Genomic DNA, 18094 nt, shown 5'->3' with positions numbered 1-18094 from the left:
TCTTGTACCTGTTTGACAAACAAATAAAAAAATTCAAATTCAAGGAAGCAGCTGTAGAGCTGGTCAATAGTATTAAGTATCTAGGGGTGCTCACTGAGCACATGTTATATGTTGTGTGTGTGTTTTATATTATAAAAATCAATAAAAATATTAATAATAAAAACGTATCTATGGGTGCAGATAACAAACAATCTGAAATGGTCTCTCTACACATCATCTTTAGTGAAGTGTACAAATCAGCATCTTCATTTTCTGCATCAGATGAGGAGAGCACATCTTTCTCCTTCTGTCCTGGCCACTTTTTACAGAGACATGATTGAGAGTGTTTTAATAAAACTGTATCACTGCTTGGTTTGGTGGCAGCAGTGCCTCAAGATAGAAAGTTCATACTGAGAGTGGTGAGGACAGCCGAGAACATTATAGAGAACTCACTTCCTGTTATTCAAGATATTACTTATAAGAGGTATGTGCTTAAAGCTCAAAGAATTGTTAAAGACTCCACACACGTACTTCACATTCTGTTTCAGAAGTGTTTCGAGCAGGACTAATAGTTTTATTCCTCACCCATCTGGTAAACTCACAAGATTCACTTTTTTCACCATGAGCATGTATACATTTGAACTAGACTGATGTTTCTCTGTGTCATATAATATACATGGGTATATACATAATTTTGTATTTATTTATTTAGTCATGTTTTCCTTTTAATGTATGCTGATTAAGCTGCCCCAAGTCCCTGGAAAGGGGCGGCATATAAATCAAATAAATAAATAAATAAATAAATGAGTGAGTGAGTGAGTGAGTGAGTGAGTGAGTGAGTGAGTGTATATTCAAAGTGACAATAACTTTCTTCTAAGTCTAACTGTCCAATTCAATTTCCCCAGGTCTTTTCAAAACAGGTTCAATCTCAGTAATGTATTATGTCATCTAAAAAAATGATCAGATTGCCTATTATTCAATGGTAATTATATCCCTTATGAATTACTAAAACCACTCCATTATGCTAGTAGGCCAAAACAAAGGTTCTAGACAGAAGGGATAGGAAGTGAGAAAACAATCCACATAAATATTTGAAGAGCCACATGGAGACAAGAAGGATTAAGGCTGACTCTCTTCATTTCTACAACTTCTCCATCTCCTGTCTTATCTGTCAGAACTTCTCTTTCAATGATAGACCCAGATATTTCCCCCATAAGCAGAGAGCCATGAATCAGTTACTCCTTCTGGCATTCCTGATCAACAAAGTAGTTACTCATAGCTGCCCTGAAAGTGATGCTTTTCTTGTTCCACATGAATGGTATCAGCCTGGTAGCCTTATCTTTGGCGGGATGGTATCTCACATTGTTTACCACTTTTATGAAATTACATTTAAGGACCATCCACCTTTAAAAGGCTATGGCATACCACTGTAAGGGTTTTCTTATTTTAACTAATCTTAATGAAATCTTCCAAAACTTTCTTATATAAATAAAATCTGTTTCATCACAAATGCTGGATTTTGTATGCTGTTAACCCTCATAGTCTTTCAAATGTATTTGGGTATGGGAGAAGAAATAATTTCCTTTACAATATGTTAAAATCTTTCTTGTAAAATGTATGACGTTTTGCAACAAGCACAGCACAATAATAATGGGGGACTTTAACTACCCCGACATTAACTGGAAAACAAACTCAGCACCAAGTGGAAAGTCTGACAAATTTCTCACCAGCCTCACCGATAACTTTCTAACTCAAAAAGTGGAAACAGCAACCAGAGGGACTGCAATACTAGACCTAATTTTAACAAACAGGGAAGAAATGATTGAGGGAATAGAAGGAGAAGGGACGCTAGGTGAGAGTGACCATACCATCCTAAAATTCAACATTGTGCAATCACTAACTACAACATCCAACTCAACTACAGTCCCAGACTTCAGAAAAGTGGACTTTTACAAGCTCAGAGCGAACCTGAAGAATAAACTCTGGAAGGAACTTCTAAAGAGTAAATCCACACAGGATGCTTGGGAAGCCCTAAAAAACCACTATCATTGAGGCCCAAAACAATTCAATCCCCACGAAAAAGAAAAGCAGAAAAACTAAAATGAAACCAGCATGGCTAAACAAGGACCTCGCAGACAACGTAAAAGAAAAAAAAAGCCAAATACAACAAATGGAATATCAGCAAACAGCCAGAACCTGCAAACAAAACATAAGAACAGCAAAAGCTCAATACGAACAGCACCTCGCAACAAAAATTAACGACAACAAAAAAAGCTTCTTCCACCACATAAACAACAAGAAAAAAAAATCAAGGAAACAGTCACCATGCTAAAAAACAAAGATGGTAATGAAATCACTGACAACAGAGAAAGCACAGCTGTCAATACCTACTTTACATCAGTCTTCACACATAAAGGAACCACCAACCAACCAACCTACAACCTAACTGCAAATAACAGCCCCGGAACTGAACTCAACACAGACAAAGCTACCATTAGGGACTACTTGAGGGAGCTTAACGAGTACAAATCACTGGGACCTGATGGACTCCACCCCCGAGTCCTAAAAGAACTGGCAGACACCATAGCAGAACCTCTTCTCCTCATCTACCAAAAATCTTGGGCCAGTGGAAACTTACCAGAAGACTGGAAATGAGCGGACATACTTCTCATCCACAAAAAAGGGGAAAAGACAGATCCATGCAACTACAGACCTATTAGCCTGACTTCAATACCTAGACAAATACTGGAGAAAATAATAAAAAAACAGCTTTGTCACTACCTGGAAACAAACAAGATAATATCCAACAGCCAACATGGGTTTGTCAGAAACAAATCATGTCAAACCAATCTCATATCCTTTTTCAACACCATAACCAAATCAGTAGACCAGTGCAACACAGTGGACCTCATATACTTAGACTTCAGCAAAGCTTTCAACAAAGTCAACCACTATCTCCTAATCAACAAATAAGAAAAAAGCGGAGTAGACTACAACACATGCAGATGGATCAATAGCTGGCTGACCAACCACACCCAATGAGTTTTCCTCAGCGGTTCCAAATTCACATGGAAGAACGTAGGCAGTGGGATACCATAGGGCTCAGTCCTGGTCCCTGTGCTCTTCAACATTTTCATCAACGTCTTGGACGAGGGAATAGAAGGGCAACTGATCAAATTCACAGATGACACCAAGCTTGTGGGAGTAGCCAATACCCTCGAAGACAGGTTCAAATTACAGAAAGACCTAGACAGACTAACACAGTGGGCCCACACCAACAAAATAATGTTTAACATAGACAAGAGCAAAGTCCTTCACCTAGGCAGAAAAAAACCTGGACACATATACAACCTGGGAGAAACTCCTCTTAGCAGTAGTGACTGTGAAAGAAACCTCGGAGTCTTGGTGGACAATCAACTAAACATGAGCCAACAATGTGCAGCAGCAGCTAAAAAACCCAACACAATCCTAAGCTGCATCAACAGGGGAATACACTCCAAGAGCAGGGAAGTCTTAATACCACTCTACTACGCCCTGGTCTGACCACACCTGGAGTACTGTATTCAGTTCTGGTCACCACACTTCAAAAGAGACATTGAAACTCTGGAGAAGGTGCAAAAAAGAGCAACCAAGATGATTAAGGGATTGGAAACCAAGACTTACGAAGAGAGACTGAGGGAACTGGGCATGGATAGCTTAGAGAAAAGGAGGGCCAGAGCGGACATAATAGCAGTCTACAAGTATACGAGGGGATGTCACAGAGGGGAGGGGATCACTTTATTCTTCAGGGCACCAGAGGGCCAGATGAGGAACAATGGCTGGAAGCTGACCAAGGAGAGATTCAACATGGAGATAAGGAGGAACTTCCTGATGGTCAGAGCAATCAACCAATGGAACAACCTACCAGCAGACGTTGTGAACTCCAACACTCTGGACATTTTAAAGAGAAGATTGAACTGCCACTTCACTGGTGTACTATAGGGTTCCTGCTTAGGCAGGGGGTTGAACTCAATGGCCTTCATTGTCCCTTTCAACTCTAACAATAAATAAATAAATAAATAAATAAATGAATGAATGAATGAATGAATGAATGAATGAATAAATAAATAAATAAATAAATAAATAAATAAATAATACTCTCTGAACTTAGCCAAGAAAACTGGAGCCTGGTTATCCTTTAGCATCAGAGGTCAAGCTCAGATATTATTAACCTACCTCATTTGATCGGACTGTGGGGAAAAAAAACTGCAAGATTCATGTCTTCTTCCTTTGCTTCCCACCATGCCAAGAACATGTATCTCTGCCCAAAGATATTGCTCTCCATCCTTTTGACCCCAGGTATTAAGATAATAATCAAATAATGGGAGTTTCCACTTAAGCATTTCTTGAGATTTGTGTTCTGTCCTATCAGCTGGAAGTTCAGAGAACCAGCAGAGACAATTATATTATAGTTATTAATTAATTGCCCACCCCTGGTATATAGTATACATATGATGGTAACAGATGCTAAATGAAAAAAGCTGAGATCACCTGGTCATTATCACTTCCCTATAATTCCAAATTATGAAACATTATGATCCTGGAAAGTTCCTTTATCCAATTTTAAGTTAATAATTCATCCAATTCATATAATGCTACCTGATTATTTCATTTTTTTAAAAAAATTCTAAAGTTGTCTAGTTTCTTTCTACTTCTATTTTTATCTATCAAGGAACTTGTTTGTTTTCCATAAAAGGGGAGAGAGATTCATATTTACTAGTTTTACATTTCCAGAGTAATTTCTCCTTCCTTCCTTCCTTCCTTCCTTCCTTCCTTCCTTCCTTCCTTCCTTCCTTCCTTCCCTTCCTCCTTCCTTCCCTCCATTCTCAGTCTTCCAATTCTCTCCCTGCTCTCCAACCTGATTTTCCCCCACTGGGGGTGGGAGAGGCTCTGCCACGAATTCCCAAAGAAGGTTAAGTCAACTTACGGGAAAGGTGGAGAGGGCGAGATGAGAGCTTCAGTGTAGGCAGCGCCATCAGCTGGGCAACAGGCATGACGCAAATGCTGCAGGTGGCGAGGCCGTCTGACTCCACTGCACGGCTTTTGGTTTTTGCCTGTGCATGCCTGTGTGCGTGCACAGGTTGGACTGACCTCTGCAGGCCAGTCACAGGCAGCGGGTGGGCCGCTTCCAGCCCGAGGGCCGCATCTTGCCCAGGTCTGGTCTAAATGAACCAGAAATCTGGCCATAGGCTAAGCTACTCTAATGACTGTCCATACATACTTTATCTTTTTCCTTCTTTGATTCATCATTCATATTGAACACTTTTTAAAAAAATAATTCATTGTTTTGGTGCTTTATATTTTGACTGGGGAATTCAGGGAGTCAAAGCCCACACAGGTTAGATCTGTCAAGGCTGAGAAATATTGACGTATTCTATTAAGCCACATGAAATACATTAACAGATAACCCCAATAATTATTTAATAAACTTCTTCTTCTTCTTCTTCTTCTTCTTCTTCTTCTACTACTACTACTACTACTACTACTACTACTACTACTACTATTATTATTGTTGTTGTTGTTGCTATCTATTAGACTTGTGTGCCGCCCCTCTCTGAGGACCCAGAGTGGAATATAGACATCTCATTTAAACTCAGCATTTTTTGGGGGAAATGTACTTTCACATGCTACAATAACTTCATTTTATTAATTGTTTCTTAGTGTTTAATTCTGGCTTAAGAACAATGATGAAACATTTTGGGGCAAAGATGCATGCCAATAACCCAGCACTCGAGGACAAGATGGAAAAGATCTCCACCGCCACCATAGCTTTCCCATTGGTACTCAGATAGGTTGGAACAAAGGAGATCCACACACTGCAGAAAGCCAACATGCTAAAGGTAATGAACTTGGCTTCATTAAAGCTATCAGGTAATTTACGGGCAAGAAAAGCCACAATGAAACTGGCAATGGCCAAGAAGGCCAGATATCCCAGGACACAATAGAACATGAAGATAGAGCCTTCATTGCATTGCAAAATCATGGTTTCTATAAGGGAATCCATGTCTAACTCAGGGAATGGAGGAGAAATTGCTAGCCACAAAATGCAAAGACCTGCTTGAAAAAAAGAAGCAAAAAGAACAATGGAAAGGGCCATTTTTTTCCCCATCCATTTTCTCATTGAGGAGCCTGGCTTAGTAGCCATGAAAGCTACAACCACAGTAATAGTTTTAGCTAACACACAAGAAACAGCAGCTGAAAAGATGATGCTGAATGCTGGCTGCTGGAGAAGGCAGGTTATTTTCCCTGGCTGACCAAGGAATAACAAGGAAGAGAGAAAGCATAGTAAAAGGGCAATAAGGAGAGTATAAGTGAGGTCCCGATTGTTGGCCTTGACAATGGGGGTATCTCTACACTTAATGAAAATTCCAAGCACACTCATGGTCATGAAGGAAAAGAAAACAGCAGCCGAGGCCAGACTGATTCCCAAAGGTTCTTGAAAGGACAGGAAACTCATTGTTTTGTTAAGGCATCGATCTTGCTCTTTGCTCGGATACTGATCATCAGGACACTTGAAACAATCTTCTGTATCTGGATAAAAAAATCAAAAAGAAACTAATTTATTTTTTATTTCTTTCTGAGATGTTCTTTGCTATTGTTTGAAAACTGACATTCCTTCCAATCTCACTGAGCCATGGCCTTCTGTTCCAATCAGAATTGCTAGAGAGTGGAAAGCAAAAGGTTGACATAGAAGCAGATGGAGATGGAGAAGCAGATAAAATAGTTTAGATTACTCCCTTCCTGTTGTGGTTGGCTTCAGGTCAGCTCCTTTGGCTGCTGACTTTGATGCAGAGTAATGGGAGTTATCTGTTCACAGAAGACTCATCTGGCTGGAGGACGAATCAGACAGTGAACCAGTGAATGGAGAAGGAAGGGACTGGAGAGACAGAGATAGGAATGGAGTCAGTCAGATCTCCAGTCAGAGTTTCATCTGACTCAGAAGGGGAAGAGTTAATGAACAATCCTATTCTGAATGTTCAGGTCAGGAGAATGCTGGGAAGACAAGAACAGCTGCGCAAACACAGAAATAAGAATTAATGACCAAATACAAAAGTCTGAATATCTTTATCGGATCTTTATCAACATCTTCTTCAATCCAATCAGACCTTAATTCAAGTGTAGATCAGAAAAAATATTGGAAAAACCGCGGCTACCATATGCCGCACAATGTTTAATCAAAGAAATTTAGAACTGTTAGAAACAGTTCACTGGGGGGTGCGGGTGAAGGAAGAGTCAGAAGGTAATAATTCATTTAGACAGAACGTTTTAAATTTACTTTTTGGTACTGATATATTTGTTTTGGTATTGATATACATGTTGAAATGATAGAGTTCACTTGGACAGAATAACTATATGAGATAAATATAATAACGGCATAGCGAATACTATATGTCGATATAATGATGCAAAGTATGATGTATCTGCTCTTCCTTCTTTTTATATTTTTGTAAATACAATAAAAACTATTTAAATTTGAAAAAAGAACCTTAAAAAAAAAAGAATTAATGACGCTGCTGCAACCTTGAAAAGGAGGAGGGTTGCAAAACCCTGTGTGGGAGTCTATTGTTCAGTTTTGAAGAAAGGTTGTTGAATTGTGGTTTCATGTTTGCTGTGGATTTCTGGACATTTTGACATTTAAGGTGTGACTTATTTCTGGCTGACATAAGCCTGAAAGGCTTCTTCATTGACTGGAGTAATTAACTCTGACCTATTGAACTCTTAAACTAACATTGCTCTGAAACTCCGTGGTTTGCAATTTTCTGAATATAAAGAACAACCCTTGTTTTATTTTTACAAGCCTGTGTGGGTGTGTTTGATCAATTACTTCATTCCTGGGTAGCCCGTGGCCAGGCAGAACAGTCCCTAGGGAGTAACATGTGATATTTGTAAAACAAAGCCAATAAGATTTGAAATACAAAAGCAGATAGCTATAGAACATTGCTTAATATGGAATTTCTTTTATAAATACCTAGAAAATAGTGGCAGAAATTATAAATTTCAAAAAATATTATTATGCATATCTATGATGGCATAACTATGGTATGTGTGCTACAGCTGTGTGCAGAGCCTTTCTGCGGGCATGCAAGCCATTGCCTGGCTAAGCTCCACTACACATGTGTGCATGCTTCCCACTGGCCAGCTGATTTTTGGGTTGTGCAGGGGGTGCATGCACATCTGGAAGGGGAGCATATTTGTGCATGGGCCTGGAGGGAACATGGGTGTTGGTGCCCCCTACAGCCTATTTTTAGTCCCAGGATTCTTCAGGGAGGCCTACTAGGCCCAAAATGGGAAATATGGGGTTTATGCACACATGAATGGGGGGTGAGCAGAGCATGGGGAATCACACACACATACACAAGTATGGGGGTTCATGCACACATTTGCAGGGGTGGCACATTGTGTCATGGGTACCAGCATGATTTTGGCACCCAACTAGGAAATGATTAGCCATCACTGATGTATACTGTTGGATAATAGAATCCATTATTATTGCGAGGTATGTGAAAATATTGGAAGTTGAAAGGATATTACCATGTGTGTGGAAATAGTATTATTATTGTTGCTGCTGCTGCTGCTACTGTTTTATTTTTATTTTTATTTTTATTTTTATTTTTATTTTTATTTTTATTTTTATTTTTATTTTTATTTTTATTTTTATTTTTATTTTTATTTTTATTTTTATTTTTATTTTTATTTTTATTTTTATTTTTATTTTTATTTTTATTTTTATTTTTATTTTTATTTTTATTTTTATTTTTATTTTTATTTTTATTTTTATTTTTATTTTTATTTTTATTTTTATTTTTATTTTTATTTTTATTTTTATTTTTATTTTTATTTTTATTTTTATTTTTATTTTTATTTTTATTTTTATTTTTATTTTTATTTTTATTTTTATTTTTATTTTTATTTTTATTTTTATTTTTATTTTTATTTTTATTTTTATTTTTATTTTTATTTTTATTTTTATTTTTATTTTTATTTTTATTTTTATTTTTATTTTTATTTTTATTTTTATTTTTATTTTTATTTTTATTTTTATTTATTTTTTCTGAAATTTAGAAATAAAGTGGGTTACAGTCTCTCTCACTTACTCACTCTGTGTCTTTCTTTCTCTATGTCCAGCACTGATTATTGCATGTTTGAAGCCAATTTTACAATAATTTCTTCCAATTTCCATCTATTATATTGCCATTTAATGTTTTCAATGACCACCATATAAAATTTGATTTTGGCCACCTTGGCCTGCAGGTGACACCTTCAGGGACACAAATAAATATTTTGGATTTTGAATTCTGGGACAAAAATGCCATAAAAGAAAAGGTTTGCACTTGGTGGGAAATGGAATTAGGATGTTCATCTCTAATCTTCATCACAACACCAGTCAATGATCTACTGACCACTGGCACTGCTCATTCACTTCTGCTGGCTTCCTGCTACATGATAGTAATATAAGCTTCCCCCATGAACTTTATCTATGAGAGATACATGACTTGTAACCTTACTTTCCAGATAACCTTCATATAAATGCATGGATCCTGCAAAGTATCATAATATTCTCAAAGATGAGAGATTGTCAATAATTGAGGTTTATAGGGATTTCCCTTGTTTCTTGATTTGAAGGGTGGTAAACTTCAGCGTACTAGGAAAACCTAGTAAGAAATTGAACAAATTGTAATTTATGACAAAACAATTTGCTTGCAGCCATTGTCTCCAAATATTTATTATTTGGATTTCTAGGCTGCCCTTCTCCAGGGGACTCAGGCTGGACTTGAAGAACTTTATAACTGACCTATATTGCTTGAAATCTTCCCCTGTGGACATGGAATGCAATCATAGCAGCAAAAACTTTTCTCTTCAGATTTTCTCTTCCAAGATCCAGGATGACAGTATTGATTGCACAGAGAAACTGGAAGAACCTGTTCATAACATGAAAAATCTTGCACAATCACTTGCCAAGTTGCTAAGCTTTTCATCATTTGAAAATAGAGGCAATTAGTCATCTTATAAAGGGAATAATGGCAAGCAGAGATCTGGTGCAGATAATTTAAAATATTATTTTAAGGAAGTTAAACACAAAATTATGTGCTACAATGTCCTACTTGTCAATGACTACTTCAGGTTCAACCACAACAATACAATAGATACAAACTTAGTTAAACTAAGAGTACATTACCTGACTCTGTAGTTTCTTCCCAAAACTTTAACTTTAAACTGTCTACCATTGACCTCACCCCATTCCTAAGAGATCTGCAAGGGACATGCATAATTGCACCATCGTGCCTACCATCCCTGTCCTAAAGTCTCCATGTATTTATAAAATATCTTGTACTCAAAACCATACTTATACTTCTTATATATTCATATTAATGTTTATGCTTTGTCTGTAATCTTATAGTGCTATATATAACATAAATAAAATAAGTTGTAAAAATATAAGCATTCTACATGAATGCAGTGCATTCAATTCTTGTGCCATTCAAGAATTGTCTTGAGCCTTTTGAAATTCTTATTTTTGAAAAAGAATTAGAAACTCGAGGACCTAATAAATAACATTTATAAAAAGTTGCAAAGAGATTCACTAAGTTTTTTTCAACATATAATTGAGACATATGATACATTTTTTTAAGGAAAATGTGTGCAGCAGTCTGATCCATTCAAGAATAGTCATACCTGGTTAAAACCTTTGTGCCATGCAATCAAATTTTTATTAATAATCAATTCATTTCCATCTGGAGCATTGGGATCTAATCTTCCAACTTTCACTTTCTGGATGGAGTTGTTTGAAAATGTAATGATGTTGATTATGTCAAAACCTCCTGCAATTTCCATCTTTTCATTAAAATGCATACTTTCTCCTGCTGAATTGTTGAAAGAAATGCCTTGAAGAAATGAGTGCAGCTAAAGAAAAAGAAGAGGAAGAGGAAGGAGGAGGAGGAGGAGGAGGAGGAGGAGGAGGAGGAGGAGGAGGAGAAGGAGAAGGAGAAGAAGAAGAAGAAGAAGAAGAAGAAGAAGAAGAAGAAGAAGAAGAAGAAGAAGAAGAAGAAGAAGAAGAAGAAGAAGAAGAAGAAAACACATTGTCAAAAGAAAATCAGAACACAAAATTCAATCTGGGCAGATACGACTTCTTAGATAACCTTCACTCTGCCAAGGACCTTGGAGTATTCATCTCATATGATCTACATGTCAGAGCTCACTGTAATAGGATTGCCCAAAAGGTATTAAACCTTGTTAACATATGCTTGTATAGCTTCTTTTCCAGTAATGTTGAACTACAAACTAGGACACACAAAACTTTTGCTACACCAATTGAATAAAGTTCATCTCTCTTGAACCCACACTGCATTTTGGGCATTAATACAATTGAGCAAGTTCAGAAATATTCCATGAGAAGAGTTCTCCACTCTTCTCCTCACAACAAAATACCTTATACCACCAGGCTTGAAATTTTGCGATTACACAATTTAGAACTTTACCGTCTTCGGTCCAACCTCAGTGTAGTACATAAAATTATCTGCTATGATGTCCAACCTGTCAATGACTACTTCAGTTTCAACCACAACAATACACAAGCACATAATAGATACATACTTATGGTATATCGTGCCATACTTGACTGCAGAAAATACAACTTCAGTAACAGAATTGTTAATGCCTGGAATACACTACCTGAATCTGTAGCTTCTTCCCCAACCCCCAAACCTTTACCTTAAACTGTCTACTGTTGACCTCACCCCATTCCGAAGAGATCTTTAAGTGACATGCATAAGCACACCAGCATGCCTACTGTCCCTGTCCTAATGTTCCCTTTAATTTGAATCCATTTCATGTTTCAGTAATTATGTTTATACCTATATCTGTTATCTAATCCATGCTTGACAAAATAATAAAATGAAATGAAATGAAATAAAATAATAAAAGAAAATAAAAGGAGAAGGAGGAAGAGGAGGAGGAAACAGAGGAAGTTTTAAAAATAGTGGGATAAATCATTCTAAAAGAATTTTCAATTTCTTTCTAACTTTTTGCAGCTTTATGTGATAAATATCAAAATTAATATGGAGAACATCATTATATACAGTAATGATCACAATGCTTTCCATTTTCATGGATATAAAAAAGCAGTGCAATATGGCTGAACATATTTAATGATGTGAGATGTTGCTGCCAATTTAGTATAGTCTGCATATTTGATGAGTTCCCTTCTTTCCTCATCCAAAGTGATTATGAACATGTTGAAGAACACTGGGCCTAAAACAGAAACTTAGGATATTCTGCTGCTTGCTTGCTTCTATGCAGTTCAGCTGAGGACTACACATTGTGTAATTTAATTGCCAGCAAGTTACAAATAAATCTACTGGAGATGCTGATTACCTCTCACTTTTTTTTTTGCTTACCAAGAATATAGTTTTTGTCCTTTTGTGATTCAAATAATTTTGTCATAATTTTTTTTGCATTTGTTGGACAACTTTACCTTAAAAGGTGGTAGATCTTGAGGTTCTGGGTATTTATCCACTATTATTTTACTCTGACTAATTTTATCCACCAAGGTTTTACTGTGACTGGATTCTTTTAATAGTAAGGCTTGCAAAGAATGAGCCACAGCATAGATACCATTATAGATACTATAGCTATGACCTGTCATTTGGATTTCAAAGAGAGGTCCAGGAAGACTGTCCAGATTTTCCTCCCCAGTACACTGTTTAATGTTCATTGTTGGGGTTTCTGAATCAGAAAAGAAACAGTCAAATGTTTGCTCCCAAAACCATTTTATATATCCATCTCTTTGTCTCCGAAAAGGTTTTACAGACTTCAGAAATTCTTTGAATGCTAGAACTTCACCTGAATGTATCTGAAAAGAAATGGTTCCATCAAACAATTGGAGATTCCAAGTCTTTAGATTTCCTGTCAGTACAAAGTCCACTTGACTTGTTGTGATCCATACCTTTCTAAGGGATGTGTTTAGTGTATCTTCAGATTCACTTAGAAATGTGGTAGATATGAGCCAGAGAACTGTATAAGACTCTCCATAGAGAATAAATGTGTTTGCTTTAATGTCTGTGAAATGTTTGTAAATACTTTTATTTACATCTTCGAAGGAATGGATATCATCCAATGGAAGCAGCAGGGGAATTCTTTGTATGAAGGCTGGACAGATTCCATGCTGAGAAAGCATTTCCTGTATCTTCTTCAAAAAGTGTTCTCCACTTTCATTTTCAACAGCAAAGAGCCCAACCCATTTCCATCCAAAATGTTGCAGCAATTGGATGATCCCAATGTATACAGGACCCTCATTTGGTGCCATAAAATAATAATAAGAAAACCTACCATTACAAAATTCTTTTGGGGAAAAGGATCCATATGGCAGCTAAAAGAAAATAAAAACATGTTCAACAGAGGATTTAGATTTCCTTCTGACTGTTCATCTTCATGAATTATTTGTGGTCAAATGAGTTTTTTCATTAATTTAATTTCTTATTCATTTTTATAGACTGCTAATATCTGTTATCATTTATTTAAGGATTCCAGTACAATGTGGTTGAAAATATGAGAATGCATCTAAAAATACATTATTATTTTTCCTATTGGAAGATGATCAAATACCAGCCATTTGAAATCTATCTTTACCAATACAAATTAATTTTAATTATCAATCTCTTTCTTAGTGTGAAATGAGATTTCCTTACAACCATGTTTTTGTGGATACAAACATATGAGAATAAATACTTAAATAGGTTCTTAACTAATTAAGAACTAGAGAAATGTCCTCTTGACCTACCTGAGGAATTTTGTACAACTCTACAATTTCTGCCATATGGGATGAAGTGTCTGATCCAAGTCCTCCGGTGATGGCCATGAGATTTTTCAGAAGTCCACAGTTGTAGTTGGGCAGAAATCTATCTGATTTGAAGAGAAGGTCCAGGGTGGTCCGATAAGTCATCCTTGCATCATAGTAGCTGTCATAGATATGGAACCCAAGAGTAATATTGGGCAAGATTTCTGGATTCTCTACAGCAAAGGCCAAGGAAAGGACATGTTGGTAGAATTTTGTAATCAGACTGTAGGTAAAGAATCTCTTTTAGAAAACAATTCTGCAGTGAATGAATTAATTAATCATCATCAAGAGTAGCCATTTGTACAGTACCTGTGATTTGAATTAGTAAAATTAAATTATTTTTATATCGCTTCAAATTATCATGGTTTAGGATTTTCTTGTGTATTACACTGTATCATGGAAGTTGTTCATTGAAAAATGCACTAATTTATATTTTCTGTTAATGGCCATTTAGAATGATGCTGTGTTCTGTTTCATGGAGAGGAAACTAAACTTATTCCACTTCATTATTTTACTCTTCTTTAAGCATTTTTTGTTCTTCCATTTCCTCTGTTTTCTTAGAAAATGTGTTAATTGTGAACAACAAATTCCCATTTCTGCATTGCTTTTATGAGGATGAATGGCTAGTATACTTTTTAATGTTCATTGTTGGTGTTTCTGAATCAGAAAAGAAACAGTCAAATGCTTGCTCCCAAAACCATTTTATAACTCCATTTCTGCCTCCAAAAAGGTTTTACAGACTTCAGAAATTCTTTGAATGCTAGAACTCCACCTGAATGTATCTGAAAAGAAATAGTCCCATCAGACAATTGGAGATTCCAAGTGTTTAGATTTCCTGTCAGTACGAAGTCCAGTTGACTTATTGTGATCCATACCTTTCTAAGGGATGTGTTTAGTGTATCTTCAGATTCATTTAACCTGCTGTTCTGTTCGGGTCGTATGTGACCCGAAGCCAAGTTTGAGTCCCTGTAAAAAAATTTCCCTGCATATCTGAAACTTGAAATTTCATGCTGGTTCATCATTTCAGGGGTTCTCTCTATGAGAATTTTTTTTGGGGGGTGGGGGGCTTAGTTTTTGCTGGGCAAAAAAAGTTACAAATCTTATGTTCCCGGGTCACCCTGACCGAAAACTCTTCATTTGCAGTGCTTATGTTTGGTCTTTTTGAAAGCTTTTTTCACTTGGAAAGTAGTCTGAACATTTCTGCACACAATGATATGAAAATTGAAATGAAAAAAGTAAATCTTATTGGTTTATTTTGCGGATATAATGCATGCCCCCCCCCCGTTTTTGTGAAATTTTTTTCAATTTATGGATAGTTTTGCTTGCAAAATGCATTCTATTTTACTAAAGTTGGTGTGGGATTGGTAGCTTGAACATTTCTGAATATAAGAAAAATATAAAGGAACTGAAAAAAATGATTCTTATTGGTTTTTTAACATCAGAAATAAGGCCTCCTCCCCCCCCCCTTGGCTGCTTGCAACCATTTTCACTTTTTATTTTTTTATGCTCCAAATCCGAAATATTCTTTAAAATCTTAGGCATTCATTTACTCAATTTAACAATGCTGATCATCAAAAAATATTTTTGGGGTGGTGGCTAATTGTTTTCTGGGCAAAAAAAAATCATAACTTTGAATCTGTTTCTGTTCGTATGTGACCGGACCAAAAATAATTTTTTTAGGTACTTGAATTTGATCTTTTTGAAAACTTTTTCAACTGGAAAACTAGTTTGAACATTTATGAACATAATGATATGAAAATTGAACTGGAAAAATTGAGACTTATATTTTTATTTTGATCAAAAAGCCCCTCCCCCCATCCTTTTTAAATTTCGTGTCAATTTCTATTTTTTAAGGCTACAAATCCCCAAGGAATTTTCCCCCAAAAGGTTTGATATACTAAATTGAACATTTCTGAATATAAGAAAAATATAAATGAACTGAAAAAAATGGTTCTTATTGGTTTATTTTTGCCACAAAAGGGCCACCCCCCCTCGGCCTTGCTGTGTGCCATTATTGTCACTGTTTATACATATTTGTCTAGAAATATTTGGAATATCCTTTTGAAAATCAACCACATTGTAGCCAGAGAACTAATTTTATGAAACAAATCCATTTTACTAAAAAAAAGTATGTAAGTTTGAAATTAACAGCATAATTTTTATATAAATTGAAATAATTGAGGCATACTTTATGTGCAAAATAAACCAATATGCATCAATTTTTCCAGTTCAATTTTCATATCATTATGTTCAGAAATGTTCAAGCTACCAATCCCACACCAACTTTAGTAAAATAGAATGTATTTTGCTAGCAAAACTATCCATAAAGTGAAGACTATTTAAAAAAAACGGGGGTGTGTGCATTTCATCAACAAAATAAACCAATATGCATCAATTTTTCCAGTTCAATTTTCATATCATTATGTTCAGAAATGTTCAAGCTACCAATCCCATACCAACTTTAGTAAAATAGAATGCATTTTGCAAGCAAAACTATCCATAAATTGAAAAAAATTTCGCAAAAACAGGGGGGGGCGTGCATTATATCCGCAAAATAAACCAATAAGATTTACTTTTTTCATTTCAATTTTCATATCATTGTGTGCAGAAATGTTCAGACTACTTTCCAAGTGAAAAAAGCTTTCAAAAAGACCAAACATAAGCACTGCAAATGAAGAGTTTTCGGTCCGGGTCAGGGTGACCCGGGAACATAAGATTTGTTACTTTTCTTAAACAGAACAGGAGGGTTAAAAATGTGGGAGATATGAGCCAGAGAGGTGTATAAGACTCTCCATAGAGAATAAATTTGTTCCTGAACATTTTCTTCTTATATTATAAATTACATATATATTACTGTATATTCTAAGTACTGTGAAGCACTGTTCCCTGTAAGCTGTGCAGTCATGCGGCCACACAGGCAACTAGAAATCTTTGTGCAGCACTTTCCAAGTGCTGCGAAGGCATAATAGGGAACATGCCTCCCCACCCGCCTAGGTCTGGCTGTTGACACCTTCCCCCCAAGAAGATTCCCTTCCCTCTCTTCCTCCTCCCCACTTCCAAGAGCATCCAACTTTGCCCCTCAGACACTGCTGCTCTTCACCCCTCCTGCTCTCTCCATGGACCCAGGTGCCGTTTTTCCTGCACCCAATGGCTGCAACCTTGGACTGAGAGAAACCTGCCCTGGAGTCTAGTGGGGGCCAATCTGCTCCTCCCAAGACCAGCTTCCCTTCCGCAGCCCTTGCCCACCTGACCAGAGCACCTCCCGCTCTCAGCTCCAGGGGTCATGCCCTGATTAGTGGCTGCCTTTAGACAGGATCCCCTCAAACTCCTTCTGGGGAGAATCTCTGGACATCTTCTCCGGCCCTTAACAGACAAGGCAAGCTTGGAAGAGGAGCAGAGAAAATGCTTTAGGCAGAATCTCTACAGTGGAAAATTAAAGGGCCTGAAAATTGATATTTTATTTTTCTGGTTGAAGAAAGAAAAAAAACACAGTGGAAATTTCTTTACAGTTTTCATTTCCCCCCTCTCATATTTGGGTATACCAGGGTGATTCAAAAGAAAACAAAACATATGACTCTTCCCTGGTACAAACTGAAATGGAAGTGAGCCTGTGATCTAGAGCCACTGCCCTGCAAGGCAGAAAGTAATATTGGTTCAAATCCCAGAAAGAATATGGCTGGCTGAATAGAAAATAATAAATAAGTTTGAAATAGATCTACATGAGTCTCCCAATCAGCAAAATTATGTTATATAATTTATTTATTTAGGTGTGAAATACACAAAATAAAAAGAATCCCAAACTAAAATCTCAGACACATTTTGCAAAGGAGGTTTTGCAAAATCAATAACACTGATTTCGTTGTTGTCTTGGTTGGCATCATTGAAAAAAATTAAGGTGCTCTGGCATAAAAATGAGCCACTCAGACACTATAGTTTTCTGCAAACACACAAAAGAAATATTAAAGGGAACATTGCTTTGCAATGCTCTTCAGAACACTAAAGATATTATCTAACCTGATAACAAAACATCTGCAGAAAAAAAACATCCAAACTTAGACAGCATGAAGAATTGTTTTTTTTAATCTGAATTACATATGTTCTGTCTCATTACTAATCTAAGTATTTGTTAGACAGTCAAATTCATTGTATCACTTTTTTCAAAATAGTATAAATACTGTCTCATTCCAATAGGATCTCAAAGCTCAGGTGGGGAAAAATCAAGAAATCCTTGTTCTGCATTCT

The 18094-nt window shown here is 36.4% G+C and overlaps 2 protein-coding genes across 2 annotated transcripts in view; both read right to left on the bottom strand.

Moving 5' to 3' along the window:
* LOC139154299 (uncharacterized) overlaps nucleotides 1–18094 on the bottom strand; it is a 1065525-nt gene that overhangs the window by 892308 nt on the left and 155123 nt on the right. The window lies entirely within an intron of this gene.
* LOC139153289 (vomeronasal type-2 receptor 26-like) lies at nucleotides 5657–13957 on the bottom strand. Its single transcript, XM_070727031.1, has 5 exons — nucleotides 13796–13957; nucleotides 12491–13384; nucleotides 10693–10920; nucleotides 9812–9938; nucleotides 5657–6549 (listed from the first exon to the last, which is right to left on the bottom strand). Exons 1-5 carry the CDS (start codon nucleotides 13955–13957, stop codon nucleotides 5657–5659), a joined length of 2304 nt encoding a protein of 767 aa, XP_070583132.1.

Source organism: Erythrolamprus reginae, chromosome Z (genome assembly GCF_031021105.1).
Source record: "Erythrolamprus reginae isolate rEryReg1 chromosome Z, rEryReg1.hap1, whole genome shotgun sequence".
Taxonomy (NCBI): domain Eukaryota; kingdom Metazoa; phylum Chordata; class Lepidosauria; order Squamata; family Dipsadidae; genus Erythrolamprus; species Erythrolamprus reginae.
The sequence above is the reverse complement of the archived record's forward strand: the minus strand, read 5'-3'. Positions and strand labels throughout refer to the sequence as shown.